The following is a 12,747-nucleotide window of genomic DNA, read 5'->3' on the forward strand; positions in this document are numbered from 1 at the left end:
TCCCGGGCTTATATAATGCCAAGGGCTTATATATGCCTTGGGCTTATGATGGGTGCCGGGGCCTGGAACCTCCCGGGCTTATATAATGCCAAGGGCTTATATATGCCTTGGGCTTATGATGGGTGCCGGGGCCTGGAACCTCCCGGGCTTATATAATGGAAATTCTTCTTTCATGATAAAACTCCTTCATTAATAAAACATTGAATACAAAACATTACACAAAATACTTCTTCAAATGTAAAGCATTCCATGGTCGCTTGAGGGGGCGTCCCTGGCCGTCTTGTAGGTACCAAGTATTAGCACCGACTTTTCTAATAAGCTTATATGGTCCCTCCCATCGGGCATCTAGCTTCCCTACTTCCCTTGCTGGATTAACTCTTTTCAACACAAATTCTCTTTCCTGGAATTCCCGAGGCCTGACCTTCTGATTATAGGCTCTCATCACCCGAGCTCTGTAGTCCTCCATTCTACGAGCCGCCTTCTCCCTTCGCTCTTCAATGAGATCCAACTCTTGTGCCCGGGCTCCTTCGTCTGTGTCCTCATATGCTTTAATCCGAGATGAAGGCTGTCCGATCTCTACTGGCAAAATAGCCTCCGAACCATATACCAGGCTAAAAGGTGATTCTTGTGTTGCAGTATGTGGAGTGGTGCGATAGGCCCATAACACACTCGGGATCTCTTCAACCTAATCTTTCCCCATTCCATGCAATTGCGCCTGTAAAGATCGAACAATAGTACGATTGGTTACCTTTGTTTGGCTGTTACTTTGAGGATAGGCGACCGAGGTGAAAACCTGCTTAATGCCCATCTCGGCACATCAGTCTGCCAATTTTTGCCCCTGAAATTGCCTGCCATTATCCGAGACCAGCTTTCTCGGTAGCCCAAATCGACATACTATGCTTTTCCATAAAAACTTCATCACCTCGGCCTCTGTTATTTTCGCCAAAGGCTCTGCCTCCACCCACTTGGAAAAATAATCAACAGCTACCAACAAGAACTTCTTCTATGCCCGGGCTAGTGGAAAAGGTCCCACTATGTCCAGACCCCATTATCAAAGGGGCAGGATGCCCATATCGGATTCAAGTTGCTTGCCGGGCTATGCTGTATATTGTCGAACCTCTGGCATCCTTAACAAGACCGGGCAAATCTTGGATGCGTCTGCTTGCAAAGTGGGCCACCAGTATCCTGACAGCATCACCCTTCGGACCAGACTCATAGACCCTCCATGGTTTCCACAACATCCCTCGTGCACTTCCTGCAAGACATATTCGGTTTCCCCTTCCCCCAAACATTTGAGCAAAGGGCCCTGGTAGGAACGCCTATACAGGCTTCCTCCCAAGATAGCAAACCTGACTGCCTGTCTTCGTATGATCCGGGCTCGTCCTTTGTCCTCCGGGAGAGTCCCCTGAGTTAGGTACTTGACAATCGGGGTCTTCCATGTGTTTTCTTGGAGGACCGGCTCCCGGGCTTCTATGGCAGCCACCGTTTCCCTTTGCATAAGGGATTCTTTACTATCACCTTCCCCAGTGACCGCTCTTTTAGCCAAGGCATTTGCTTCCATATTTTCTTTCCGGGGTATCTGCTCTATACTCCAAGTGTTGAAACTGGCCCCAAGCTCTTCAATCATCTTACAATATTTTATCAATTTCTCCTCTCGGGTACAGAAGGTTTTGTTTACTTGCTGAACAACCAACTGAGAGTCAAATAAATTATGATATGACTTACCCCGACTTCCCGAGCTCGTTGCATCCCAGCTATCACAGCCTCGTATTCAGCTTCGTTGTTGGAAGCCTGGAAGTCTAGCTTCACGGCTATCTCAATCTTCTCTTGGGCAGGTGAGATCAGGATGATCCCCACACCACTGCCTCCAACACCACTTGCTCCATCTACAAAAACCCTCCATACTTCCTCTTGGCCAAAAGTGGCCACCTCTGTCAAAAAATCAGATAAAGCCTGGGCTTTGATGGCCTTACGCGGCTGGTACTCAATATCATACTCGCCCAATTCCACCGACCATTTCACGAGCCTCCCCGAGGCATCTGGGTGAGTCATAATGCGCCCCAGGAGGCTATTAGTAAGAACAGTTACCGGGTGAGACAAGAAATAAGGTCTCAATTTCCGGGCTGTTATTACTAGAGCCAAGTCCATCTTCTCAATCTCCGTATATCTAACTTTCGCCCCCTTCAAAGCATGGCTGACGTAGTACACAGGCCTCTGATTTCCCTTTTCCTCTTTTATCAAGACAGTGCTGACCGCCTTTTCTGTAGTGGACAGATATATCCACAATCGTTCCCCTGGTTCCGGCTTAACCAAGATAGGCAAGCTAGCCAAATGCTCCTTCAACTCCTGAAAGGCCTGCTCGCATTGCTCAGTCCAGCCAAACCTCTGGGCGTTACGCAACACTTGGAAAAAATGATAGCTGCGATGAGCTGATCGAGCTATAAACCGAGCCAGGGCTGTAATCCGGCCGGTTAATCGCTGTACCTTATTAATAGATGTTGGTGAAGGCATTTCCCGCAACAGCTTCACTTTTTCAGGGTTGACTTCTATCCCACGTTCAGTGACCATGAACCCCAGAAACTTGCCACTTTTCACCCCAAACATACACTTGGCCGGGTTCAATTTGATCCCATATCGTCGAACTGTCGCAAAGGTTTCCTCCAAGTCGGGTAAAAAACTATCCCGGGTCCTGGACTTCACCAATATATCATCCACATATACCTCCACATTTCGACCCACCTGTTCCCGGAACACTCTGTCCATCATCCGCTGATACGTAGCTCCTGCATTTTTCAAACCAAATGGCATCACTACATAGCAGAAAGTACCTCCCGAGGTGACAAAGCTGACTTTGTCTTGATCTTCCAAGGCTAAAGGAATTTGATGATAGCCCTGATATGCATCCATGAAGCTCAGCAACTCACACCCGGATGTGGAGTCCACCAACTGGTCAATTCGGGGTAAAGGATAGCAATCCTTGGGACAGGCTTTATTTAAATCCCGGAAATCCACACACATTCTCCACTTCTCAGTAGCCTTTGGTACTAGCACTACATTGGACAACCAAGTAGGAAATTGTATTTCCTTGATGTGCCCGGCCCGCAGTAGCTCTTGAACCTGCTCCGCTATCACTTTATCCTTCTCGGCCCCAAAATGCCTCTTCTTTTGTAAGACAGGTCGGGAACCCGGGCTGATGTTTAGTTTGTGTTCTGCCACCTGAGATGAAACTCCCACCAAATCACCCTGAGCCCAGGCGAACACATCCTTATTCTGCATGAGGCAGCCTCTCAATGCTTCAATCAACCATGCATCTAAATCCCGAGCTATTTTAACAGACTTCCCTGTTTGCCCGAGCTCTATCTCTACCTCTTCATACTCGCTTTTAGATTCCTCCACAGAACAGACTTCTCTTCCCCCCAAGGCTCCTTCCTTTCCATTCTGTCTTGCCCTCTTGTAGTCTATCTTCACTGTCTCGGCATAGCATTTTCGAGAGGAAGGCTGATCTCCTCAGACTTCTCCGACCTTATCTCCCACTGGGAATTTGATCTTTTGATGGTAAGCTGAGGCTACGGCTTTGAAAGAGTTCATAGCGCCTACCCAAGATGACATTATAGGAAGAAGGTGCTTCCACTAATGTGAATCTTGTCATGACTGTCCTCTTCTCATCTCCTGATCCCAAGGTGATAGGCAGCAACATTTCCCCTTGGGGTTGGACAATGTGCCCGGCAAAACCATACAAGGCAGTTTTTACCGGGCTCAATGCATAACCCTGCAAATCCATCTGCTCGAATGCTTCTTGAAAAAGGACATTTACTGAGCTTCCCGAGTCAACAAACACCCTTCGAACATTATAATTGGCGATTCGAGCTTGTATAAGCAAGGCGCCATTATGTGGTAAGTTTACTCCCTCCAGGTCTTGGGGTCCAAATGTGATGATTGGCCCTGCACCCTGCCTTCCTTCCTCCACCCCTAAACTTTCCCTCCGACTCCAGGCCTTCCTAGCCCGGTTGGAATCTCCGTCCGTAGATCCTCCCGATATCATGTTAATGATACCTTTGGCTGGCCCGTCTCCAGATGTTTTGTTTTTTTTTGCATGATCCATTTCTTGTTTCCCTTTTTCCCGAGAGCTGGTGGCATCCCGGGGAGGAATCGATGTCTGTGACCCCCGAAACCAAGGCACGCTTCGGGGCTTTTTTGGGACCGGCCTACCATCTCTAACATAAGGCAGTTGGTGTCTTTGCTGCAGAGATCGGCACTCACTGGTGTCATGAGTGCACTCTTGATGAAGTGCACAGTACTTCCAGAGTTTCTCCTTAGAAACAGGGGCCTGCGTGTCCACCCTTTCTTCACACATATGAACAGCCTTATCTCGGGTCCCTCGGTACGGAGCATACCGGAACAATCGCCCCATGGGATCATGGTTCTCTCTACTTCTTCCTTGTTCCCGGCCTCCCTCCCGCCGGGCCACCTCCTTTTTCTGCCTCTGAGCTTCCTCCATGTTAATGTATTTTTCAGCCCGAGCCAGCAAATCTTTGAAGGTCCGGGGTGCTTTTTTCACTAGTGATTTGAAAAATTCCCCTTCCCGAAGACCTTGAGTGAAAGCCGTGATCTTGGTCTCCTGGGCACAAGTCGGGACCTCCAAAGCAATTTTGTTAAACCTTTTGATATAGGTTCGTAGAGACTCCTCTCCTGACTGCTTTGCTTCAAAAATACTTGCTTGAATTCTGCAAATGATTGAACGCTCTGGGGCTCCAACTTCTCAAACCATCTTTGGGCATAATCCACCAAAGTGGTTAGGAAGACTTTGCATTTGATTTTATCTCCATAGCAATGTAACATGGGTCTGTGCTCCCATCGTACTCCCGGATTTTTGCCGACTTGTAATTCAGTGGCAAGGGTTCCTCTATCACCTCCTGTGAAAAAAGGCAACCCGGAATTTTGATAGGGCAAGCCATTTTGGAACCCCCCTCCTCCAACTTCTGTACCTTTCTCCTGAGTTCATGCAACTCATCTGCCATGGACGGCTGTATTGAGTGCATCCAAGAGCTTTCTTCTTCTTCTCCTTCTCAAACCTGGGCAGTAGGGTTTGGATTACCCTGATTCCCTTCTTCCTCCACTGTTATGTCCTTTGATTGTGGCTGCTTTGCAGCTATCAACGACTTTCGTACCACATCTTGGACATATGATTCTAACTGCTCCAAGGGAATGGTAATATTCCATCCTGGCTGATGGTCTCTAGGTGATGTTTGATCATGAGAAGCCATATCTACGTCTATAGAACAAGCTTTTCCACAGACGGTGCCAATGATGATGGTTTGTAAAACCAGGGCCCGGGCTATCAGGGTAGTAATGTGGGCCTGACGTGGTGACCGGGCTAATGGAGGTAATATATTGAAAGAGTGGGTGCCCGGTGAGCCAACTTGTGGCTAAGGGCTTTGATGACTCTTTGGATAAACAATCTTTTGTTTAATATAATTTACACTTTTATTAAAGGCAATGACTTTATCTTTCTTCATATTGTTATATTGTGATATACTATTGTTGTTTTGATAAAGACCTTGAATATACTATAGTGTATGTAAGATGTGGTAGAACATGGGGATGTCTATCATGAAACACATCTTATAGTCACTGTATATTCTAAACTGTTCCTAGTCGATTGAGCCGTCCGATAATAAGGATAAGGATCGCTCGAGTTTGAGACTAGCATTTGCAATGCAGAGTACCACGTTTCATTGGTAAGGAACATAGAGATGTTCGAAGCATGCAAATGGATATTTATATGATGAATGATCGAACTACCCTATCCGGACTTTCCAAGTGGTTATCACTTATCGAGTGGATAAAGTCCGCGGTTTTGGTTGTACATCATTAGTCCTTATTACTTGAAACATCATTGAGACTCTATATGCTAGTACTGTGCTTTGACTCGTTTACCGACTCTATTGGGGTCATCAGGTGTCGGGATTGGGTACAGTTACAACACATATAGGAGTCGATGCTTTGTTGTCAAGGATTCACCACATACTTGCGAGTGTGGATATCCTATGCGATCTGAGGAGATATTAGTGTGACGAATCTCTGGCCAGAGTACATGATGTGTTTTAAGAAATGGTTTCTTAGTAACACATGCGATGTCACTATTTGATCTTCAAGATGTATTGCATAGTTATCGAATCTCGAACGACTCTCGATATACCAATGGTTGTTGATTCGATCGGGATATATGGATGAAGGGACCGTACTGTACGCTAAACAAAATCTATTGGTTCTTGTAGGCACTATCAGTGATACCTAGGGAATCATGGGGCGATGTTGCTAGACGCTCTTACCATGATTCGATGGGCAAGTCGGAAATTGTTGTTTCGAGTCACAAGGAGTTGTGAGCCCACGGCTAGCAGTATCCCTGAACCATTGAGGGTCACACAGTGTAATGGATTTTTAATCCCCGTTGAGATAGTTAAATTTAAAGAGTTAAATTTAATGAACAAAGAAGTTGGACTTCTTAATTATGAGTAGAGGAGTAAGATTTCCTAAAATGACATAGGGATGGCCATTTTTGGAAACCACTGAATTCGGATTCAGAAAAATTTATCTTGACTTTAAAAGGTGCAGAAATGGTTTCTGTGCACATTGGTGAAATCGGTTTATCAATCGGAGTCACGATGAATTTTATATTAATTTCTGAACATGCGGGCTTTGCTTGTCGGGCTTGAACTTATGACTAATGGGCCCTAAGCTGTTAGTGGCCTACATTATAAATAAGTTATTGCAGTACAGAAATTACACACAACAGGTCACAATTTTCGAAAACCTAAGTATTTTCTATCAATAGTGGCCGCCCCCCTCCCTCTCTACTCGGTAAAATCCAGCCTGTGATTTTGAATTACAGTCTGGTTTAACGGATCAAATTCGTTAATCTCTTCGTAGAAACTTCTGATAGATTTTCTAGTGCAATCTATCAGAGGGATTAAATATCCGTTCGTGGACCTGATTGAAGAACAGTTCATCCATCAGTTCTAGGGCTATACAACAAGAGCAGAGAAATCTGTTGGTGTCCAAAATCTCGATTCGAGATTAAAGGTAAAAATTTTATAATCGTTATTTAATTTTTACACAAACAATTTAATCGTAAGGTTGATACCCATTATGGAATCGTTCCATATAAAAATTTTTAAACTTTCGCTGCACCGGGTATCAATCCTGATTGATCTGATCGCCGCGTTCTCCAACAGTGGTATCAAAGCCAGGTTGCTCAGATCAAGCGATTAAATTAATCGATTGTACAAAAATTTTTAAGCCTCGGTTTTTGAAACAAAATAAATATTTAAAATAAAAATTTTTTTTCCGGGCAAAAACCCGGGCAGCAATTGGATCGCTGCCCGGGGCAGGGGCAGCGATCGTCGCTGCCCTGCGCAGCGCTGGGCACTGCCCAGGGCGGCGCACGGCGCTGCGCAGGGCAGCGATCGTCGCTGCTCGGCCCGACCCCATTAGGGCGCGGGCAGCCCGGGAATGTCCTGGGCAGCCCGCGGGAAAAATTATTTTTTAATTTTTAAATTAAATTTTAATATTTTAAAATTCTATTTTTGGTCCAATCGAAAATTGTTTTTGATTGGTCCACGAGGCGTCGGATCGAATTGTTCGAGTCCGAAAATTTTAAAATTGATTTTTGGATAAATTTGAATTTTTGGAAAATTTTAATATTTTATCCTTAAATTGAATTTTGAAATTAATTATTTTTGGTACAATTGATGATAAGATATGATCTTATGGGTATATTGAGTAAAATATGATTTTATGTATAAAATTGGATTTTATAGATAAAATATGATTTTATTTGATAAAAAGATAAAATATGATTTTGTATGTAAAATATGATTTTATGTATGAAATATGATTTTATCCTTTTAAATTTAAATTGCCATTGCATGTTATCCAATAAATTAATTTTGAATTAAATATTATTGGATAAGGATGATCGATTGCCATGACCAATTTTGTAGGTGTATGTTAGGAATTTACATTTGTTTTTATTGTTGTTGGTTTTATTAATGGGCCTGGTTTATGGCCCAATATGAATGTCATATGTAATAAAAGTGGGCTTGGTTTATGGCCCGCTCCCACCCCTTAAAATGTATCCCCTACTTGTCATTGTTATTTATTGTAAATACATTAGATTTAGTGGGAGATCAAGATTTGAAGATGGAGGTGGGCCCAGCAGACAATAAAGACAGAAGAAATGTAAATTGGAAGCAAATGTAATAGTATTGCATTGCATACTGCATATTACCTAGGATTGGACTAAGACTCGTGATTGGCAACCACGGGTCAATTAGAAATGGAATCCCTATATAATATGTGATATTATAGTTGTATGCATGTTTTAGACAAAATTGTGTGAATCCGACAAGCATACAAAACTTTAAAAATGATGAGACAAATTTTCATAATTAAAAATCCCTCATTTTAAATATGATTTAAAATTGATATCAAGATAAATAAAGGAAATTTAAATTTGTTTAAATGTTCCTACCTTCTATCAACGATCAATGTATGAGATGCTACCCGCGGATACAGTCCGGCTCATATTATTGGGGGGGCCCGTTCGTCGGAAAGCTGTACATTGGATCGACACATGTTGTAAGTTGGGTGGAACTCCCATGGGATCGGCTCATATTATTGGAGGATCCACATGGCGACCGTCCATCACAACTTAATATTGATGGGTCATCTTGACATGTCACAATAAACGGCGTCATATTATTGGGCCCTTATTGGACATGAGGTAAAAACGTGGAGGTTGCTTTGGAAGCAATTGGGCTCTACCTTTTGAAAATTATGGTTGGCTGATATTATTCGGGACCATAGTTTGTCAATTGGACTCGATGTTCTTACTAAGGAAAACAGTTTCCCGTTTTCACTAGAGGGTAGTGAAATCGTTAAAATAGTGGGAGTGAGATTCATAAAATAAATTTTGCCTATTTTATGTCTTAGTAAATTCATTAAACAATCATCGATTATTGTCTGTTTCAACTCAGTATTTCATTACAATGAATTCGTAATCCACATGTTCTCGAACAAAACAAACTTTCTGGCGCAACTATACGGAATGGTTCCATAAAGTCAAGATTGTCCTAAGTTCGGAAAAGATTTTCTAAGTGTTAGAAAAGGCTTCTCCGAAAACAGCCTCGACTAATATAACTGCCGAAAGGTTGGCCGAACTAGAGAAATGGTTGGACCATGATCTCAAGGCAAAATGTTACATGCAAAATTGGACAAGTCTAAACAAGTTTGCCATTACTGCAAGAAACCCGGTCATTGGAAACGTAACTGCAAGGAATACCTCGAGCAGTTGCGAACTGCAAAGGGTATGTTTTACATTGAAATAAATGTTTTTCTTAATACTACTTCTTGGGTATTGGATACCAGATGTCGATCTCATATTTGCAATGAGTTGCAAATGATGACAAGAAGTCGCAGGCTTAGAATGGGTGAGACCCAGCTGAGGCTCGGAAATGGTTCCAGAGTTGAAGCTAAAGCTGTGGGAGATATTTATTTAATTTTGCAGAACGGTTTTAAGTTACTTTTGAGAGATGTTTTATTTGTTCCGGATTTGATTAAAAACATTATTTCTGTTTCTATGCTTGATAGAGATGGTTATTCTTGCAATTTTGTGAATGAGATTCGCAATATTTACAAGAATGAATGTTTGATTGGAAATGGACAACTTGAAAATGATCTATATAACTTAAAACTAAAAGACGTTCCAATAAATTATGTTGATAAACCGGCAACAACAAACAAAAGGAAAATCGATAGTAAAAACCCGGCAAACCTTTGGCACGCTAGGCTAGGTCATATTTCCCCAAGGAGGATGAACAAGCTAGTGGGAGAGGGCATGTTTGATATGTCTGATATTAACTCTCTACCTACTTGTGAATCCTGCCTGAAAGGAAAAATGACTAAATCTCCTTTTAAGGGGAAACCTGAGCGTAGTCAAAATCTGTTGGATTTGATCCATACAGATGTTTGTGGTCCATTTAGAGTTGGTACTCAATATGGCCACACCTACTTCATTACCTTTACTGATGATTATTCTAGGTATGGGTATTTATATTTAATGAAATATAAGTCTGAAGCATTTGAAAAGTTCAAAGAATTCAAGGCTGAAGTAGAAAACAAGCTAGGTAAAAGTATTAAAGCACTTCGATCGGATCGAGGTGGAGAATACTTGAGTACCGAGTTTTTGGACTATCTGAAAGAGAATGAGATTCTCTCTCAGTGGACTCCTCCTATGACACCACAGCTTAATGGTGTATCGGAGCGTCGTAATCGAACTTTGTTGGACATGGTTCGGTCCATGATGAGCTTCACTGAGCTTCCACCTTCGTTTTGGGGCTATGCGCTTGAAACGGCGGTATTGTTGTTAAACAACGTCCACACTAAAGCAGTGGACAAAACATCATACGAGTTATGGAATGGCAAAACTCCTAAGTATTCGTACTTGAGGATTTGGGGATGTCCTGCTTACGTGAAGCGGACAGTGGGAGATAAGTTAGATAGTCGATCCAGCTTATGTTATTTTGTAGGGTATCCGAAGAATTCAATCGGATATTATTTCTATTATCCTGCTGAAACAAAGGTGTTTGTTTCAAGGAATGCCACCTTCTTGGAGAAGGAGTTCTTATTGGATAAGAAAGGCGAGATGATGGAACTCTAAGAAATTCGAGAAGAACCCGAAATACAAAATAACGATCCTACACCTCAGGAACCATTGATAGACACGCCTGTACCTAGAAGATCCGAGAGGACTTCTAGACCTCCTATTCGATATGGTCTTCTTCTTGAAGGGGATCAAGATGAACCCGATGTTGGATGTGATCCAAGAAACTTCAAGGAAGCAATTTCTGATGCGGATTCAAATTTATGGCTTGAAGCTATGCAGTCGGAAATAGATTCGATGCATACAAACCAAGTTTGGTCTTTAGTAGATCCTCCCGATGGAATTGTTCCAATAGGGTGTAAATGGATCTACAAGAGAAAGCTTGGGCCTGATGGTAAGGTATTGACCTACAAGGCGCGATTGGTGGCGAAAGATTATACTCAAAGACAAGGAGTTGACTATGATGAAACCTTTTCACCAGTTGCAATGTTCAAGTCCCTGTCAGCTAAATTGTAGGCTATTCTTGGATAGATAACTCCTACAATTTTTTCTGCACAAAGATTTCCTGAGATAGTACCCAGGACAGTATCTTGAATATTCCCCATTCTTTTATCGCATACTACGATATCTATGGGTGAATCTATTCCTTTTTTAAAAGTTGCCTTGATCATTATTTGGATTGCTCCAATATGAATCCAAGGCATCATCCTTGCTACCTCACTTTTCAACTTTTGCAATTCCTCTCTTATTTTTTCAAAAGGAATTAACTGCATCTCTATTTGATTACTTGTTAACTCCATGGGGATTGCCATTTCCCTTCTGGATACTTTGTAAATCAAATTATGTCTTCTTTGTCTAAGCCCTAGTGTGAGACCTCGATTCTAAACCACTAATCTCGGATTAAACAACAATTAAGCGAACAAGAATCCAAGAGTAAAACAATTCAAAGTTTTTTTTTTTTTTTTAAACGCCGCGCGCCCGCGCGAGGAACCAAGCTCGCGCGTGCGCGGGCTTCAACAACCGAGACCAACCTAAGGCTCACGCCCGCGCGAGGTACCAAGCTCGCGCGCGCGTGGGCAAACAATTCAGAGGCCCAACAGAGGCCTCGTGCGCGCGCGGAAGGCCTGGGCAGAAAATGCTCAGGCTGCAGAAAATAAAGAAAGGATTCCGCGCTTGGTCCGACATGCCTTCAAATACATATGCAATAACAGGATGTAGGGAAACATGCCATAACAAGTCATGCTTTCAGAAAGCCTAAAAAACAACCAGAAGTCTAAATCGATACGACAACAACATACTTCGATTTCAGATTACAATCCGAATACAAACTAATTCGAATAACAAAACATATCAAGTTCGAGTTCTAACATGCTTCAATCTTAAACTAGATAAACATGCTACTTCGACTTCTAAACCGAGTCTCACTCCTACTACTTGCCCTCGAAGCTAACCATGCCTCTTCTGACTTGTTCTTGCCCCACCTGTTGCCAAGTACACATACAAAACAAAGCAACAGCCGGATAACCGGTGAGAACGACATTCCCAGTAAAAGCAACATAACAAGTAATACAAGTAACAAACATGCTTTCAATACAATAACGAACTCAATAACATCGTAATGAAATGCATGTCTTTAAACATGGATATCAAATCTGATAACGAGGGATTGCTGCTGTGCCTTTGGGATCCCGAGGATAAGATCACGTAACAACTCACCGACTCTCCCAATCGAGGTGGTGCCACGTATCTCACTCCTCTAGACTTTGAGCAACTATAATGAGTATGCTAGCACCAGACGAAACGACTACGACCTGGGCCACTCAATCATAGTTCCCAAACGTCTAAACAAAAAGGATGGTTCTGCCCGCTGAAACAAGATTGGCTCAAGATGAATGCATAACAGAAACATAAAACATAATCCTTTTAACAAAACCAATACAATCAAACAATACACAAGTTCCTCATGCTAGAACAAGTGTAGATGCAAGTATGAGATTTCAAAAGGGAAAACTCGAGAACCACAGTCCCGAGTATGCTATCCCGCTACGATGACTGCTTTTACCTTTCAATGCAGTAGCTCCAAC

At 42.7% G+C, this 12,747-nt stretch overlaps 2 protein-coding genes across 2 annotated transcripts; both read right to left on the reverse strand.

Annotated features, from left to right (window-relative positions):
• Positions 1-214: 214 nt before the first annotated feature.
• LOC140878180 (uncharacterized) lies at positions 215-808 on the reverse strand. The gene is made up of 2 exons (XM_073281791.1): positions 749-808; positions 215-685 (listed from the first exon to the last, which is right to left on the reverse strand). Exons 1-2 carry the CDS (start codon positions 806-808, stop codon positions 215-217), a joined length of 531 nt encoding a protein of 176 aa, XP_073137892.1.
• Positions 809-1,096: 288 nt separating this feature from the next.
• LOC140878181 (uncharacterized) lies at positions 1,097-5,264 on the reverse strand. Its single transcript, XM_073281792.1, has 5 exons — positions 5,073-5,264; positions 4,804-4,913; positions 3,598-4,724; positions 1,726-3,467; positions 1,097-1,681 (listed from the first exon to the last, which is right to left on the reverse strand). Exons 1-5 carry the CDS (start codon positions 5,262-5,264, stop codon positions 1,097-1,099), a joined length of 3,756 nt encoding a protein of 1,251 aa, XP_073137893.1.
• Between the last annotated feature and the right edge of the window lie 7,483 nt (positions 5,265-12,747).

The sequence above is a fragment of the Henckelia pumila genome, chromosome 2, assembly GCF_033568475.1.
Source record: "Henckelia pumila isolate YLH828 chromosome 2, ASM3356847v2, whole genome shotgun sequence".
In the NCBI taxonomy this organism is placed as follows: domain Eukaryota; kingdom Viridiplantae; phylum Streptophyta; class Magnoliopsida; order Lamiales; family Gesneriaceae; genus Henckelia; species Henckelia pumila.